At 37.3% G+C, this 19,815-nt stretch overlaps 1 protein-coding gene across 1 annotated transcript; it reads right to left on the bottom strand.

Moving 5' to 3' along the window:
- Window positions 1–6,098: 6,098 nt before the first annotated feature.
- LOC137719895 (uncharacterized) lies at window positions 6,099–7,202 on the bottom strand. The gene has a single exon (XM_068458887.1). The coding sequence runs from the start codon at window positions 7,200–7,202 to the stop codon at window positions 6,099–6,101; it is 1,104 nt and encodes a 367-aa protein (XP_068314988.1).
- Window positions 7,203–19,815: the final 12,613 nt, after the last annotated feature.

Below are 19,815 nucleotides of genomic sequence, written 5' to 3'. Positions count from 1 at the left end.
AAGTTTGATGCCAATACTAGAACCAAAGAAACATGCATATGCGGCTTACCTTTTTCCAAGAGTTTGACAACTCTTATAAAAGCTTAATGCACTAACCGACTCAAACCGATAAGAATGCAATCCATGTAATCAGATGACTCCTACCAACATCCAAACAGATAAGTCCCAATGTAAACCGATAAGTCCCAATGCAAACCGATAAGTTCCAATGCAATCAGATTAGTCTTAATGCAATTAGATTAGTCTCAATTCAATCAGATTGTTTCTTTGAAAGTGTGTTTTAATAATTAATATAGAAAGGATAAGTCATTTAAAAGAGATAAAACACACAATGGTCCAGAGTCCTATTCTAACTACAATAACATGAGATAACAAATGAATGTAGTTGAATGCATGCGTGCAAACGTACCTGAATAAGTATCTTGTTTACGTAACATCTTTGCATCGAAAGTGTGAGAGACATCTTTAGACTTAAACAAATACAATTGAAAATATGTAACAAGTCTAAGCTATTACAGACTCAGGCATTTTGTCAAGAATTGCCAATTTTGCACTAACAATCTTCCCCTTTGGCATTTCCTAGACAAAACCCTCAATCACAACATTTCAGAAAAAAATATTAAAAACTTATGCACTGAAGTCTGTAATCTGCACACATCAAACAAAATCTCCTTGACGTACAAAAGATAGATGTTACAATAAAAATAGACTTTATTAAGAAATAAAAATAATCATTCAAACATCTTTTATTGTCCAAAATAAAAAAAAAAAAACTAAAAGAAACTCTCACAAAACTAAAATACTCTCCTAGCTAAAATCTCTCCTCCTAACTATAGTCTCTCCCCCTAACTATAGTCTCTCCCTTTTTTTGTCACAGGGAAAGCCAAAGAAGTTATAGTATCAATCATGCTTGGGCAATGAGTCTTCATCAGTAACCCAGTAGAGACCTTCCTCTGGATCTTCTTCGAGATCCACTTCAGGATGAAAGAGGGATAAGAGGAACAAGCATGTGTTCGGGGATGCGGTGGATACAATGCTCTAATTTAGAAATTCGATGGCTGATATTATTGGTAGAATTCTTAATGAAATGTTCCAACAAAGAGAATTGCTTACGCAGATCAAGAAGATGTTGGACAACCTCGTGGGGAACATCAACAGCAGAAACAATGGAGGAAGCAGGTGGAGAAGGAAATAATTTACGAGTCACAGAGCGTGTACGAGGAGAAGAGTCAGAAGGAGTAATAATGGGAGGTTTGTCGTTCAGAGTATGAGAACGGGTAGACTTGCGTGAGGAAACCATAATGAACAGATGTTGGAGACAACGTGCAATGAGCAATTGAAAATACATCAATAAATAGGGAAAAAAACAAGTATTGAGTCCAATTTCAAAGCAATAAAAAAACTAAAAAGATAATCAATGAAAAAAAAAATAAAAAAACACATAACATTATCTAGAATGGGAAGGGATAAAGCAAAGATAAGGAAAACAACGATTTTTTTATTTTTATTTTTAAATTTTATTTAATGTCCACAGAAACATAATACAAACGAAAGAAAGCCAAAATAGTCAGGACTATAGAGATGCAATATGATTAAACAAGCCAACTCAAGAGCAACCCCTAAACTCACAAGGAATATTCTCAAATTTCACTCAAAAAGATCATTATGTGAATACCCTACCGTAGGCTTGCAGAGCAATCTCATCTCCACACATCAACAAATTACCCTCAAGAGATGAAATAGGTTTTTACGAAGGGTGATAGCAGGGTGTAGGTATGAGATTAAGAAAAATAAATAGGGAGGAGATAAGTCCAAGAAGCTATAGAATCCTGTCGAAATAAAACGAAAGAGAGGTGGAGACAGAGAGAACCACTAGAGCAATAGAGAGTGCTTTGCACATTTAATATATTTGTGGTCTTCAAGTACAAGTATACCTTTGAGTGGCTTCAAAGATAAACAATTGCCATGTGTGTTATACACACGAATCTTGATTTTTCTTTTTCCCTTTTTTCTTTTTTTTTTTTTTTTTTTTTGAGATAGCTTTTCTTGACTTGGAAAGATTCTGTCAGCACAAGTTTTGCTCTGCAATGGGAAACAGTCTTGGACTCTCGCCTAAAAAATTTATTCAACTGGCTTGGATTGTGGGGAGAACCAGGGTATAAGAAGTGAAGTAGGGAATATAAACTGAAGGAGAGGTTCAATAATGCGGAAAAATAATAAAGCACTGGGGTATAAGAAAAAAAAATCGTAATTCTTATTTTCATCTCAGAAGAAAAGTAAAGAGCGATACAAAGCCTCGAGAGATCGTAAAGCAAGTTCTAGAGAGTTAAAAATCACATAAGATAGAGCACACAGAAACGATTAAAAGTGTATGAAAAATGCATACACTAACTGGAGGCTCAAAAGCTCACAGGGTGCAGAGATGCAGGTAAGAAGTCAAGTTTAATCAGAAAACATACATATAGTATCAACCACCAAGGCAAAAACATATTATGTGTAGCACGAAGCAGAGAATGCAGTGGACAAAAGTTTTGTAGACTAACAAGAATTGGACTTCTTTTGCGTTAAAGTTTAAGAAAAATTAATAACTAAGGAAGAAAAAGAAAAAGAAATGAAAAGATGAAGTTTAGAGATCATGACTTATTCCTAATGCCTTTCGAAGAGTTTTGAAACGATGAGTGTCGAGAGGCTTAGTAAACAAGTCTGCAAGTTGATGTTCAGTGGCAATAAACTCCAATATTAAAACCTTATCTTCAACCAGAACACGAATAAAATGGTGACGAATGTCAATATGTTTGGTACGAGAATTTTGAACTGGATTCTTGGAAATGTTTATAGCACTAGTGTTGTCATAGAAAATAGAGAGGGTGCCTTGATTAATGCCATAATCACGAATCATTTGCTTCATCCAAAGCAGTTGGGTACAACAGCTACCAGCAGCGATGTATTCAGCTTTGGCAGTGGATAAGGAAACGCAATTTTGTTTCTTACTATGCCAAGCGACAAGATTGTTTCCAATATAGAAACATCCTCCAGAAGTACTTTTCCGATCATCAGCATTTCCAGCCCAATCGGCGTCTGAAAATCCAGCAATTTCAAAGTTTCAAAAGAATAATGTAAACCAAAATCAACTGTGCCACATACATACCTGATGATTCTTTTGACAGCTTCCAAATGCGATTCTTTTGGATCAGCTTGATATCGTGCACATGCACCAACACTATAAGAGATATCAGGCCTACTAGCAGTAAGATACAACAAACTTCCAATCATACTCCTATAGAAGGTTTGATCAACACTTTTTCCATTTGGATCCTTGTGAAGTTTTGTGGTTGTTGCCATGGGATTAGAGACTGGTTTTGCTGAATCCAAACCAAACTTCTTAACCAGCTCACTTGCATATTTTGTCTGAAAGACAAGAATACCGTTTTCAACTTGTTTGACCTGTAATCCTAAGAAAAAATTCAATTCCCCACACATACTCATTTCGAATTCGCTCTGCATAACTTCAGTGAATTCTTTGACAAGTATGTCAGATGTTGAGCCAAATACTATGTCATCCACATACACTTGAGCTATCATCACATCCTTGTTTATTCTTTTAACGAACAAGGTTTTGTCAACAGCTCCTCGTGTATATCCTTTCTTTAACAAATGGGTTGAAAGTTTTTCATACCATGCTCTAGGAGCTTGTTTCAAACTGTACAAAGCTTTCTTCAACCGATACACATGATCAGGATGTTTTGGATCAACAAACCCCTTTGGTTGCTCCACGTATACTTCTTCTTAAAATACTCCGTTTAAAAAAGCACTCTTGACATCCATTTGATATAATTTAAAACGCAGATGACATGCAAAAGCAAGTAACAACCTAATGGACTCCAATCTCGCAACAGGAGCAAATGTCTCGTCAAAATCCAAACCTTCTACCTGAGTGTATCCTTGAGCAACTAGACGAGTTTTATTTCTCGTTATGATACCATGTTCATTGGTTTTGTTCCGAAAAACCCATTTTGTTCCTATAACATTTGTTTCTTTGCGTCTGGAAACAAGATACCATACATCATTTCTAACAAATTGATTGAGTTCCTCCTGCATGGCCATTATCCAATCATCATCTAAAAGAGCTTCCTTAGCATTTTTTGGCTCAATCTTTGATATGTAGCACGTGAAGTTTACTACAGCAGTAGTTTTGCTTCTTGTTAGTATGGTATCTTCCACGTTGCCAATAATGTTAGACTTGGAGTGATCTTTTTGCACTTGCTTGTGTCCTTTTCTCAAAGCTTTTATTGAGTCAACATTTTGGTGCACTTCAACCTGAGTAGTGGATGACTCATCGATTAATTTACTTTGAAGGAATTCTTCATCTGAAGCAGGTTGTTTAGTACTTAAGGAGGAGTCATTCACAACAACATTAATGGACTCCATGACATTTTTAGTTCTCTTGTTGAACACTCTATATGCTCTATTAGTGAGAGAGTATCCTAGAAAAATTCCAATATCACTTCGTGAATCGAATTTTGCTAACATTTCCCTATCTCTATAAATGTAGCATATACTTTCAAACACTCTCAAATGCTTCACGTTTGGTTTCTTTCCTTTCCAAATCTCATATGGTGTGCACTTTGTACCAGGTCGAAGATAAACTCTATTTGCAGTATAGCAAGTGGTGTTGACTGCTTCAGGCCAAAAATGACTTGTCAAACGAGCACTAGTCAACATGACACGACTCATGTCAAGCAACACACGATTTTTCCGTTCAACAACTCCGTTTTGTTGAGGAGTGATTGGAGCAGAAAAATTATGAGCAATTCATTTTTCATCACAAAACTCAGAAAACGATGTGTTTTCAAATTCAATTCCATGATCGGTTCTGAGTTTTATCACACGATCATTTGAAGCAACTCTATCATTTTGAATTCTATTCAACAAGCCACAAAATGCTTTGAACGCATCAGATTTATCTCGCAAGAATGCAACCCAAGTAAAACGTGAGAAATCATCCACCAAGACAAGAATATATTTCTTTCCCCCAATACTTTCGGTATGTACCGGTCCAACCAAGTCCATGTGCATCAGCTCCAAAGATGGTGAGGTTGAGATGTAGTTTGTTGACTTGTGTGAACTCTTTGTTTGCTTTCCCACTTGACGTTCTCCACAAATTCCAAGTTCTCCAGCCAACATTGGTAAATCTCTCACATATTCCTTCTTGGAAAGCTTGATCATATCCTTACAATTCATATGGCCTAATCTTTTATGCCATAAATCCAAAACATCATCAGTTGCTTTGTTGCATATATTTGGCACATGTGATTCATTTGCATTCACACAATAACAATTGTCTTTAGACCTTTTTCCTTCAAAAATGTCTATCCCACTAGCAACTTTCACACAACATTTCAACTATTGAACAATACTTCAGCATCATCATCATCACAAATTTGACTGATGCTAATTAGGTTAGCTTTAAGTCCATCAACTAACATGACATCTTTTAAGCATGGAATTCCTACAGTTTTGATTTCTCCTTTTCCAACAATCCTTGCTCTTTTTCCATCTCCGAAAGTGACTGCTCCATTTTTACAATCCTCGATGAAGGTTGTGAACCATCTTTTGTCTCCAGTCATATGCCTCGAGTAGCCACTGTCGAGATACCAAGTATCAGACTGACAAGTTGAAAAGGCAGTAAAAGCCACCAAACATGTAAGATTGTCTTCATCAGATGATGGTGACATCTTATCCAATAAGCAAACTTGAGTCTCTTTTCTTCTCCATACTTGTTTTAAGTTTGGAGTGATGGAATTGAGCATTATTTTTGAAATTCTATTCATTCGCTTCGGATGAGCAACAAATCTCATTTTGAGATTTGATTTTCTAGACATCCAATGGGTGGTGTGCTTAGTTCGATCTTCCTTTCGAAGTTTGTTACATCTAGGTCTGATATGTCCTATTTTTCCACAGAAGTGGCAAGTAGGAATGAAGGTTTTTGACCTAATGAAATTTCTTGGATCAACAAAAGTGCTCACAGAATTTGGCTTATTTGTAGTGGTACACGAATTTCCAAAGGGTTCATCACTACTTTCTTTCCTGCTTGGTTCTTATAAAGCTTTGACAAATTTAGTAACAGAAGAGGAAGAACTTCCAGTCACATTAAAATCAAAACCTAAACCACTTCTATCACCTGAATTTTTTCCATAGCTTAACATTTTGTCAAATTTTCTTGATCCAATACTAAACTCTTCAACCTTCTTTTTCATGCCTCTTAATTCATTTTTAAGGATTTCGTTGTCTGATGCTAGCATATGTAGTTTTTCCAACATTGACTCTCGTAGCTTCTCTGCATGTTCCATTTGAGATTGATGCTCAATCTCTACTTCCTTCTTCTCGCTTTCAAGCTGCACAAGTTTATTTTTCAGTTCATCATTTTCTTTCTTCACTTTCATGGTGATATCATAAAGTACAGTATACTTTTGTAGGACTTTTACGGAATCAGGTTCTTCAACTACCGAGTCATCAGTCTCATATCCATCCAAGATTCCAACAAACGCAACCACTTCATCATCATCTTCAGATGCTGTGTCCTTCTTTGAATCACTGTCACTCCAAGTGGAGGTTAACGCCTTGTTCTTTTCATCCTTCAGCTTTTTAAGAGTATTGGCACATTCATGAGCATGATGTCCATACCCTTGACATTCAAAACACTTGTCTCTGTCATTTGAACTTTTCTTTTCACCAAGTTTGACAAACTTAGAAGAATTTCCATGAGAGACATCTCGAGAACGAGGAACTTTGGAGTTTGAATCAAAGTTGTTTCGATTTTCACGTCCCCTGGAACTTCTGAGTTTCAAAAATTTCCTAGCTTGTTTGGTGAGAAGAGCAAATTCATCTTGAGTCAGGTTTTCAAATGAATCCTCATTCACTTTTTCATTATTGACTTTGAAGGCAACATTTTTTCCCTTCTTGACTTCGGTAAAGTCAGACTCATATGTTTGTAATGATCCAATCAATTGTTCTAACTTGTAAGTGCTTAAATCTTTCGATTCTTCTATAGCTGTCATTTTCGCATGAAACCTTGAAGGGAGAGATCTTAGAATTTTCTTAACAACTCTATGTTCAGGAATGCTGTCACCAAGATTGTGACAACCATTTACAATTACACTAAGTTTAGCATAGAAGTTAGAAAAACTCTCATCATCTAGCATTTTGATATTTTTCAAATTGCGTGATAAGATTTTGAAGCTTGGATTCTTTGACAATGGAGTTACCTTCATGAGAAACTTCAAGAATATCCCAAGCTTCTTTCGCTGTTGTGCATTTACTAATGTAGTTAAATTGCTCAGGCGAAACGGCAGTGAATAACGCATTCAATGCTCTTTGATTGAATGTGCTAATGCTGCGTTCATCTTCACTTCATTGTCTTCTAGGCTTAAGAATAGAAATAGTTACAAAAAATTGTCCTTCGCCTTTTGTTTCACTAACTGTTGGAGGTTCCCAGCCTTTTTCAACCGCAAGCCACACTCTGTCGTCAAGCGTCCAAAGAAATGATTTCATCTTTGCCTTCTATGCAGCATAGTTGTCTCCATCAAAATATGGTGGATGAGAAACTGAACCCATAGCCCTATTCATCCTAGACTGCCCACAAATCTCACTAGGTATTTTTAGAGACCTGCTCTGGTGCCAATTGAAAGTCCTAGGATGGGTACTAATTTAACCTAGAAATATAACTAAATTTCAACTTAAAACTAAAGCAATTTAAGGTTTAAGTTAACCAGTTATGTAAACTAATCCCTACACAAATAGTCAAAATAAATATAAAGAGTATGCACATGATGTAGGATTTAACGAGGCAAAACCCACCACTGGGAAAATCCTTGGGCTACCAAGCCAGGAAGCACTAAGAAAGAAAGAATACATTAAGACTTACAAGAACTCATCAACTAGACAACCATACTAGTTGGCAGCTTTGTCTTCGCGCTTTGCTAATCGATCTTTCATCAGTCTTCGAGTTGAAGTGGCACAATACTAACACGATCGTCAATCACCTTTTCCTCAAACTTTGCAAGACACTAACTCGATCATGCAGAATGTTTATATGATGAAGTGTTTGTTTGGAAAACAATCAAGTACGAAAATCACACGGCACATTTTCATAATTGACATTCAATAAAACAAATGAAACTAGCATGAAAATAATATTTTCTCTTTAAACACAATTGCTATTGAAACCACAAGATGGCAGCAACTAAAAAGTTAATTTTTTTAAGAACGCAAGTTTGCTGCCAATACTAGAACCAAAGAAACATGCATATGCGGCTTACCTTTTTCCAAGAGTTTGACAACTCTTATAAAAGCTTAATGCACTAACCGACTCAAACTGATAAGAATGCAATCCATGTTATCAGATGACTCCTACCAAAATCCAAACAGATAAGTCCCAATGTAAACCGATAAGTCCCAATGCAAACCGATAAGTTCCAATGCAATCAGATTAGTCTCAATGCAATCAGATTAGTCTCAATTCAATCAGATTGTTTCTTTGAAAGTGTGTTTTAATAATTAATATAGAAAGGATAAGTCATTTAAAAGAGATAAAACACACAATGGTCAAGAGTCCTATTCTAACTACAATAAAATGAGATAACAAATGAATGTAGTTGAATGCATGCGTGCAAACGTACCTGAATAAGTATCTTGTTTACGTAACATCTTTGCATCGAAAGTGTGAGAGACATCTTTAGACTTAAACAAATACAATTGAAAATATGTAACAAGTCTAAGCTATTACAGACTCAAGCATTTTGTCAAGAATTGCCAATTTTGCACTAACAAGTACTATCATTATGATATTGTTGCGACACACTAAATCTCTTGCAATAGTTGATGATATTAGATTGGAACTCCTGAAGAGTCTAGAAATATTATAAAGTGTTGAGATAAATATTGTCTCGAGCTGCAGATCGAACGATATACCAACACGAATCTTATCCATGATGTTTATGATATTAAGGAACCATATGGATTCAAGATTATGAGTTGAATAATCAAATGATTAACCAATATTTAGACACTAAGATCATTTATCTTTGTGAGGGTAAAAATGAATTGATATTTGGTCCAGAAGTACCACATCTTAGTGAAGTATCTGCTTTATTGTATTTAGCACAATATATTGGAATCAAATGAAGCTTATCTATTGATTTATATTCTTGAAACTAGAATATTTCATCATTCACTCATTTATTTATTGATTATGAAACCATAAGTTTCCATAGGTTTCTATATCTAACAAGCTAGAATAAAAGTTTTTAGGCATAAAGGAGGAAAGTTTTATACATACATCACTTGGCAGAGCCCCAGAAGGAGGATGCACTGGAGACAGATCATGTGAAGCTTCAAGTACTTGGTAGAACCTTAGAAGGGGGAGGCACTGGAGATTGATCATGTGAAGATTCAGTACTTGGCGAAACTCCAGAATCAAGAGGCATCAGAGATTGATTATTTGGAGCCTCAACACTTGATAAAACTTCAGACAATGAAGGCAAATGGTGCCTTTGGAATAAAGCCACAAACCTCTGATGGTCACTTTGGATCTAACTTTCGGGTTCCTGCAGCTAGTCAAACTTTCTTTTCATGCTCGTTGAGTAATTATTTGCAAGTATGTGCAACTCTCTATTTTTGTTCTTGAACCCTCTGATCTCTTGTCTAAGACTTGCCACCTCAGCCATTAATGATTCGACTTGGTCAGTTCGAGCAAGTAGATGTTGCTTCATATTGGATGTAGAGCTCATACACTGAACACTGAAAGCTAGAGAGTCTTGAACAACCAATTCATCATACTGTTTTGAAAGTATACTGTTATCCTTGGGAGTGAGAAGATTCCTAGTTACCACTGTAGCGGTTATGTCATTGTTCATCACAGAGTCCCCAACCGTAAGAGGACCATTAGTGGATAAGAAGGATGTGGTCCATATATTATCTTTAGAAGACATGTTTGCATCTTTCACAACATTCAAATTGAAATGACGGTTAGATAGGCAAGCCATTTTTCATAAATGATGAGGAAAATGAGGTCAGATAAATTAAAATCTCAAAAATGCAAAAAGGGGAAATTTCTATAGGCAGCAACTTTTCTAGTGTGCATTTTGAACACTATTAATGCCTCTATAAAAGAAGAGGCAACAGGTCCACTTGTTAAAAAATCAAATAGGCATCGCTCTCCGAATTTCAAAAGCTAGATTTTCTTGAATAAAGTTTGTTGACACTTTTTAGACGCAATCTCAACTTTTCGAATATCACGGGCAACTTTGTCAAAGATCTCTGACAAAGTTGAAAGACGTGAATTTTACAGTTCCAATTACACCGCTATTGTCGACAAGCATAAAGGAACAGTATCACTACTTGTTTAAATCCCTATATACATCGACCTTTGTCCTCCATTGCAAAACAGACCTACAAGAATGCCCAACTCTTCCTCCTCTCCAAGAGTACATTTTCAATGAAGCATCTCGAAATACTCAGTTTTCTTCCTCTCAAACACTCAAACACATTCTTTTCATAATTCTAACTTTGGCATCGAAGATTTTTCGCCCAAAGCCCCCCTTCCTAATTCATCGTGGGCACGTGAGGCTTTTGGCCTTAATCTTAGGTGTCATTATTTTGCAGGTGTAGATTCGCCAATCAAGGAAAGGCAGAAATTTGCATCCACAGGTTTCATTCAAATGATATGTAGTTTTATTAAGTGGTGATGTGCCTTTTGCAAAAGCTTTATATGTTTTTGATGTTGAGGCACATATCTTCATGAAACAAAGCTTTCAATTCTATATGAGTTCATAGTCATTACTTGTTAGAGATAGAGTTTTTCCCCTAAGACTTTATTAAATATCTTTCGAGTCGTGTCTTGAGGGTACATAATATATAAGGTTTGCCAGTGTCCGAAAATTGTGGTGCTTTGACCTTGATTATAGATTGTTGAATTCTGAGAGACGGACGCCTATCAACTACAAGGTTTGCATAAATTGTTTTAAATAATCCATGTGGAAAACGACAGTGCTTGAGTCATTTATACTTGTTGACCCTAAAAACTACCAAGGTTACATGGTGTGCAGGCCAAATAACTAATAAGCTAACTACGTCTTTCAGTTATGTGCAGGGTGTGCCAACTAATTGGCCAAGCTTGGCCAGGGAATAAATTATTTTGATGTCGTATTAGGCGTGTTGTTGACTTCTCAATCTTGCGATTGCATCGAGGAAAGAACACGTCTCGGCCTTCGGTTCTTGAGGCTGAAGATAAGGCTGCTAGTTCTACAAAGTTCACAAATCGTCGGTGCCAGGTTCAGTCACGGTGATTATATTCGTAAGAGTATAAGCACGCCAAACTGGCACCAGACTATATGGACACAAATACCTGAATGAGATAAATGTCTTGATGGTAAATGTGGTTCGGTCATCGGAATGTTGAACTCTAAAAGATATTTGTGAATATCCAATCATAAAACAAAACTCGGCTTTCAATGTGTCGAGCCCAGTAACCTTTAACACCTTACTTCGCTGAGAAGGCTAATGAGATGATCTCTACCAACAAGGATTCAGAAATCCTTGTCGATTGAGTCTTGGATAAATAACTGGTCGGCCTCGAAGCAATGCTGTCTATTCAAACTGAAGGTGTTTCTCGATCGGCTGACTATACAACTCTAATGATGTTTATCCAAACTGAAGATGTGTTATGGGAAGAAAGGGGAAGAAGATAAAATCTCAAAGGTTGTTGAGAAGTTTTGCGCATGATAATTTGTGTGTTGAATTGGAGGAGTTTTGAATGATGCACTCATTTCTCTATTTATAGCAGTGAATCCTCTCATGGCCGAACTAGAAATAGACTAAAATTCGAACTCCTCAACCTAATTCGATCAGGTTTCGGCCAATCCTAATTCCTAGAACTAAGCTTTTTAACAGATTCATCCCCTAATTCTCAGCATTTTTTAGCCTTAAGACTCCTTATTGCACTAGAACTTGACCAACTCACCCTTATCCAAACCAAACCTCTTCCTAATAAGATTCGGCCAACATTGACTAGACATCCCATAACAAGATTCTAGATGAATACTATTGGGCTGAGAATGACTCTAAGCCCGACCCAAAATAACATTTTGGGCCCAAGATTGCCCCTTTGCTTCTAAGGTCTTCAACCTACAAGCCTTGGCCGAGCCTCAGCCTTGAAGAAGCGAAATAAACCCTTAGCATATTCCTTCTAGAAATCTAATGAACATTGCAAGCCTCGAATACTCCAAACGTCCAAATGCATTTATTAAGCATGGTCTTTCACCCATCAACTTCTCTGACAACACTACACCACTCGACACGTGGCAGCTCCTCATCACAACCGTCCATCTTCAACCATGCATGCCCTTACATTTGAGGCATGCAAGCACTAAAATGTCCATTCGCCATAAACCTTGCTGTCACACGCAATCGTGCATCCTCAATTCGCAAACTTTTTGGCCTCTTCACAGGGATTCAAATATCTGTCATGATTACAAAACTCTTTGGTCGAATTTACCCCTTATTTTTTTAAAATTAAATTGTTGATTTTCTTCCCAAATGCCTATAAATACCTAGCCCAAATTCAATTGACCTTTTACGCTTTCAAATGTCTAGAATTTCTTGCCATTTACTTTCAACCCAGAAAAGAAACCAAATCTTAAAACCTAGAAAACCTTCAAGTCTTCATCAATGGGCACCAACACCTTCATCACCAAGCTCACCGAGGAATGCGACAAGTGCCCGGATTTTATTGATCGGAATACATCAAAACCCTCTGATTTTAAGGTGATTCGAGTGCTACCCACCAAATTCTCAACCCACTTTTCAAGGATGACGTCCTAGAAGTCATCATCAAGATGATGAAAGCCCACTGTCCCAAACCCTTGTTCTAAGGGTATGATTGGTCGAAGTGGGAGTTGACCAAACCCTATGGAGTCTGGCCCTTGACCACTACGACATGGACAGCTTGGGTCACTTGAATGGAACAACGCTTTGGCGATGAGTGGAGAACTCTAGGCATCTTTGATGCCATTAAACTCTCGACTATCGAGATAAGCATGGACTGAGAGCTCATGATGGTCGCCTTGAGTTTTTGGTGCTTAACTACCAACACGATAGTCCTTCCCCTCAACCCTATCGGTTCAATTGTACTAAACAACATAGCCATACTTAGCACTTCTCCATCCAATCTCTCCGATTGGGGTGGCTGTGTTTGATGACTTACACGATTAGGATGGTCAATGGTTTGACCTTTCGATATAACAAACAAAAGAAAGAAGGTTATTATTCATTAATGGATTGAATAGCTTCCCATGAGATCACTGATTACTGAAGTATAAAACCAAATCAATGCATATTTATACAAGTTTACAATGAATGATAGAAATGTTTAAGCCAAAAACGCCTTAACTGGACTAATTTAAGCATTAAACAAAAAAGATTATTAAAGCTCTGCATGAGCAGCAGGAGTCTCTTCATGCGGAGAGGCCACCGTCTCCTTTACCTTTTCTTCTGTCTTATGCACGGTCTCTCTCACAGCTTCGCCTGCAGATTTAGCCGATTCCTCCACCGTTTGTTTGCTTGTTTTGAAACTCTTCTGTGCTGCCTCTTTCACTTTTTCTCTCATCCCTTGAGCATCGCCTTCGCTTCCCTTTGCATTTGCTTTGTCTCTGCCCCTGAAACTGATAAAAACTTCACAAACCCCCTTTGTTTTCTATTTTTCTTTAGTTTGGATCATAACAAGACTTGGAACCTCTTTCAACATTATATAGATAAATATCATTTTGTATAAAACTTTTCGAGAATAGCCGGAGAAAAGGAAAATAGGGTTATGTTTGAGAAGATTGGATAATAATGATAGAAAGCATTGGATATTAAAAGTTACTAAACTTACTCTAAATTTGGAGGGGAAAATTGCAACTGCATGTCGTTTATGATGGTTTTAACTTTGTCCCATGCATTTTGATGAGACTTTTGGAGGACAGATATTGTTTCATAGAGCGTAGACATTGTATCTTGCATTGTTCTTCCAAAAACAGTTTGCTGATCTGCTTCCTCATTCTTTTCAACCCCTGGTTGCGCTTCCCCGATCATTTTTGGAATCTGGAGCGAGACGATGATGAACCAGAAAAGAAAGAGTGCTGTTCCTCTGCTAAACCTGTCCATGCCACCAAAATAATAGGAGATCAATTGCGTTGTTTGAGATCTGAACATTTTCTAGGCTTGTAGCTGATACATTTACGCTAACGTGGGGTTAGTTTCTTGCATGTAGGATTCCACATTTGAACTTGTCAATCATGGTTGACATGTAATAATACGACAGTAATTTATGGCTTGCAATTTAAATTGACTTTGTGAAAGAATGTCAGCTACAAATTATATTATATATACACTAAAAGAGAAAATAGCCTAAAACACTGTTCATAAGCACAGTGTTCTTCCGTTTTTGCCCTTCTTGATTTTCTGTTATTTCATGTATGCCCCTGATATCCACGCGTCCTCTGCTTCTATGAGATGTCGATTTGTTGCATGGTTCAAGAAGTTCTCGAGCCTTCCTCTTTTAATTTCAATTTCGATCTCTGCCTCACAAAAGCTCTTCGTGCTCTGATGGCTCTCCGATCTCTAGTTCTCTCTCTCTCTCTCTCTGTGTCTCTCTCTCTCCCTTTCTTGCTAAAAACCTTGATTAGCAACCTGAAGTGAGAAACTCAGTTTTCTCTTCCTTCCTGCTCGATTTGATTCGAACAAAAAATCTCTTGCACGAAATCAATTTTCTCCCCCATCACTGATTTCGACTGCATGCACAACTATCAAGCCTTAGAATCCAACCGAACTCACTCCCTTCAAACTCGTTTCTGCTTTTCCACTCGCTGCCCAGAAAATCAAGTTCTCAAGGTTCGATGTTTCATCAATTTCCTCCCCCTCAAAGATTATTTTGGTCTTTCGTGCATACTGATTTTTTTATTTCTATTAATTTTGGTTGTGTGATTAATGATTTTTGTTCTTAATTTTACTAAAAATTTTGAGTTTTTCTTTTTGTTGTTTCTATGGTTTTTTGTTCTGCATATTTCAATTACTCTCTCTTGCTGAGGAACTACCGCGACCACTAGGGGCCACTGCCGCATTAAATTATGGACTTCAATCGTTTTCTAAAACCTTTTGTACTCATGGTAAGTTATTCTAGGTTTTATTTCATATTCAGATCATCCCCAATTTCAAAAGTTTAGGGAATTGGTTTGTTTCCGTGTTGCATGTTTAACATTCTTTTGTTTGATGCTGAGTTGAGGCTATACGAACTGGAATCGTTGACGGTAGGCTTGAATTTGGCCAAATTTGGGTAAGAACCGTTAAAGTCTAATCCTAATTTTCTATAAAATTCCCTGTATATTTATTATTTGTTTCCAACAGCAGGTAATCAAGAGTTTTATTTGATCTTCTCCATGCAGAACTAGAAAGACCTTGGAATCACACAGTAAATCAATAATGCAAATGGACAGATGCCATCAGAGCACTCTGCTATATCCCGAACATGATTTCGTACATCTGCTATATGCTATATCCCGAACGCTTATCCACTTACTGCCTATTACTATGGAGGTAAAACTTATGGCTGAACTCTTTTTGCTTGAGATTAGTTTATTGGTGGATTATTAGATTCTCTTGAAATTCATGTGTAATTTTTTAAAATGAAATTGATGTGTGTTCATGAGAATTTGTATGAGTTTTGGCATGATGTACAGTTTGAATTATTTCTTTCTACGTCCATTCAAGACTTTTAAAATAAAGCTTCTCTTGATGGTAATTTCATCTTTTATAGCCTCACCTTCACATCATTCATCACTGAATTTGTTAATATAAGTTTATAGTCAAATAATCTTCCTGGTCAATTGTTAAAACACAGGAAGAAAGAAAGCAGCCTACAATTTTATAAACTATAGCCCGTATGCCTTTTTAATGGTGTCAATGGTAAGTTGATAGTTAATGTAATTTCACACTTTCATTATATTGTGCATTAAGTTTATAATTAACTTTATATTTTTTGTGCATTAAGTTTATAATTAAGTTTATATTTTGTTTTTTTTCTATAGAAGGCACCCTTCTCAACAGCAAAAGTCAATTAATTTAACAACTATGAAAGCTCTTAAAAAATCTTATTAATGGTTGTAACAGCATTGATAGCCACTAGAAAAGTAAGAACAATTTCCTTCTTCATAATAATTATTACCATAAATCATTGGTCTACAATTTTTCTTTTCTTTTGCAATTATTGCTTTCTTTGATTGAATGAATTTTTATTTTTTTTTCCCTTTGCAAATATGAATCTTTGCCATTTGTAAATGTTTTTATGCATAATTTACAAAGTTTATTTTCTGGAAATTCTGTAGTCTATAGTATGCATATTCATTGAATAATATATGACGATTCCTTTACAGCACCACATGGCATGCGGCTTCTAGAACCGGTGAGAAATTGCAGCTCCCCTGGGCTCGATCCATTTTGGATTTTTTTTTGTGGGAGGGGGGGGTGTCTGATTTGGAAGAAAAGAAAAGAAATAAATTGATGTGGTGTTTAATTTAATTTAATTTTTATTCTTGCATGTTTGATTTGTTTTGAATTTTTGCATGTTTAATTTTTGTTCATTGCTGGCTTACAATTTTTGATTCATTTCTATGGGATGAGTGTGACATCCCGTCCCGGAAATATCGGAAACGTGCATATGAAATGACCCTTTTACCCCTAGCTTGTTTTCGTATTATTGTATTTGGTTGTTTTGTGAGGTGTTGGCAAGCTTAGGGCCACACACACACACACTGTCTCACTCTCACTATCTCTCTCTGCTCTCTCTCTCTCTCTCTCTGTGAGTTCCCCGAGCCCCATTCCCTTTCTTCCTCTTTGAAAACGTACGGACAAACCCCAAAACCCCTCAAACCTTAACAGATCGAAGAGACCAAGTGCACCATCAAGTTCGTGAAGCTGAGAGGAGTCCAGTGGTACCAATTTCAGGTAAAGACTTTGACGTTTTCACGTCGATTTTACAAGCTCCGTTTAAGTCACTGTTCATGCAAGATTAATCTAGTTAGTTTTTGAACTTTTGAAGCTTGTAGTTGTGTTGGTGAGGTCCCAAGGAGCCTCGGAGTGCTTCGTTGGACAAAATTGGACGTCGGGATCGTCCTGTTCTAAGTTGGCCGGTTTTGGAGAATTTGCACATGTATAATCTAGTGAGTTTTAGGCCTTAAATTGTGTATGGTTGTGTTCTACTAGTTTAGGGCTTTATTTTGGTGCAAGAAACGTGAAGAATGGTGGAAAAATGAGCGAGAAAACCCAAGTTGCAGGTTTTCCCAGTTTCCGGCGCCGGCGACGTCGCCGGCGATTGAATGAAGAAGGCGACGGAATATTCCGTCAATTCTGACGGAATATTCCTGACGCCGTTAACGGAACCTGTTAGTTTTAACGGAATATTCCGGGGTTTTAACAGAATATTCCTGACGGCGTCTGTTGACACCGTCAGTGTGCATGGCACGTGGCCGCGCGTGGGGGGCGCGTAGGTCTGTGCCTTGGCCGGCGCGTGGGGGCGCGTGCGGCGGAGGAAAATTATTTTAAAAATATGGTTGTGATCCTGAGGTTGTGTAGAGCATGTTGGTATATTCATTTGGCCATTTTGAGCAATGTATGAGAAGTTATTACGAGAAGTTAGTTATGTGCTTTAAAGTTAACGTTTTTATAGTTGTTTCGCATTTAGGTGACACGTACCCCGAGGACGAGCGTGCACACGCGAGGCAGGGGGGCTACGACCCTTCTACATACAAGTGAGTGGGCTTTTGTTTTCCGTATATACCTATATACATTTATATTCCCAGAAATTGATTTAAAAAGGGTTATTTGCCTTATGCCATGCATGTTATTATTATCGTTTATGCATCATTGCACACATTAGTAGTGGCATACATATATATGCATATTGGTGTTGTGGACGTGCAGGTAAGTGCCAGGTAAGTGTTATTCACGTTTATATTTCAGTAGTGGTTAGAGATGCTTAGAGAGCTCATAACCTGCACCCCCGGTGTTAATGCTCCCGCCCAGAGTAGGGCACAGTCCTTCACGTGATGTTCACCTCCCGCACCACACGCTCAGCTTGGATCCAAGTAGGTGCATAGGCCTGTCGTACAGACCACATTAGGTGGTTCCGACTCGTAGGTGACCCGCGATTATTCGCACAGCCTTCACGTGATCGTAGCACTAGAGCGTATGTGTATGTTACACCCAGGCCTGTCGTACAGACCACTTTAGGTGGTTCCGACTCGTGGGCAGGTTTAGATATTGAGATTGAGATTTGAGCTCTAGATGTAGCCGTACACATCACGTTAGGTGACTCCGGCTGCCAGATGTTATGCTATTGATTATGTTTATACCTGGGCACTTGCATATCGTTATGAGAATTCGGCATGGCATATTATCGAGCATGATTGATATACCTTGAGAATATTTGGCATATGTATTATGTTTATATATTTTCTGGGAAGTATACAGGTTTTACGGCGAGGGGTTAGTAAGTATTTTATAAATGGTTTTCGAAAGCTTTGTTTTTGCCCACTCACGCTTTTGTTTTGCGCCCCTCCAGGTTCTAGTTGCTTAGCCGTTGCGGTGGTTTCCCTTGAGGGCTTTCCGGCGTTTCTGACAGACACTCCCCATTGTAGGGTCGCCTTCGGGCGTACTACTGTTGTCGTTTTTGTTTGGACTGCTTTAGACCTGCTCTGAAATTGTATCTCACTTACTAGCACTTATATTAGTACCTTGTATGCTAGTTTTTAATTATTCGTACTTTTATTTTACTACTTTATTAGCTTCCGCACGTGCACATGGCTACGTCACCTTCGTGTGACGGCCAGCACGCTCCGATCTCGGTCGGGGTGTGTCAATGAGTTGTTAATTTTTCCTCTATTTATTCATGTTGTTTTATGAATGCTTAAATGTTTTGTATCTAATCTTACTAACTCTTTGAGCGTATTTTTAACAATGGTTGCCACTATTTTTTCCTGTTAATTTTTTAAGTCTCTGTGGTTTTCACTGCAAACTTTGGACATCGATTTGTTTTGTTGGTGGTTTGATGTGTTTTGTGTTGTGTTTTTTAGTCAATTGACTCAATTCAGATGATTAATTCCCATGGTTTTCATGCCATATTGGTTGAATTTATTATAACTATATTTGATTTTGTTGCAGCGATATCCTCATATAAACAACAAGTGGAAGGTTTACGGGACATTAACCAATCAGTTGAGATATTAGTTCGTTTACTTTTTGTTGTCCTTGGTTAGAGTGAGAAAATGTTCTGGTACTTTATAGTTTTGAATTTGTAGTTAGGAAGATTTAACAATACCTTTTTTTGTTTGCTTTACTTTGTTACGTCTTGATAAATGCAGGTTCAGCAACAAGTTGCTGAAATTATCACTTATATAGTCTCCATTGCAAAACAGTAGTACTTTTGGTTTGCTTTCTGTGTCTCCTTCACTGTTTCTATTTTGTGGATGTACAGAAGTTTCTATGTCTCCTTCACTGTTTCTATTTTATGGATGTACAGAAGTTTCTATGTCTCCTTCATTGTTTCAACCCTAGCATTTAATGGTGTGATATTTTTAATTCTCACCATCTTTAGTGCAAAAGTTTGTGTGCAAGTTTTTTGTTATGGTTTTATTTTTCTGTATGCATTATGTTTATCCTGAGCCAAAGGTTGCTAATCTTTTATTGATGAGTGTGTGCTGCTTGGTCTCCAATGATTGTTTATAT

This window comes from Pyrus communis, chromosome 16, assembly GCF_963583255.1.
Source record: "Pyrus communis chromosome 16, drPyrComm1.1, whole genome shotgun sequence".
NCBI lineage: Eukaryota > Viridiplantae > Streptophyta > Magnoliopsida > Rosales > Rosaceae > Pyrus > Pyrus communis.
The sequence above is the reverse complement of the archived record's forward strand: the minus strand, read 5'-3'. Positions and strand labels throughout refer to the sequence as shown.

Bases quoted from the DNA above. Each gene is read 5' to 3' on its own strand.
- LOC137719895 (XM_068458887.1), bottom strand. From the start codon at position 7,202: ATGCTAGATGATGAGAGTTTTTCTAACTTCTATGCTAAACTTAGTGTA.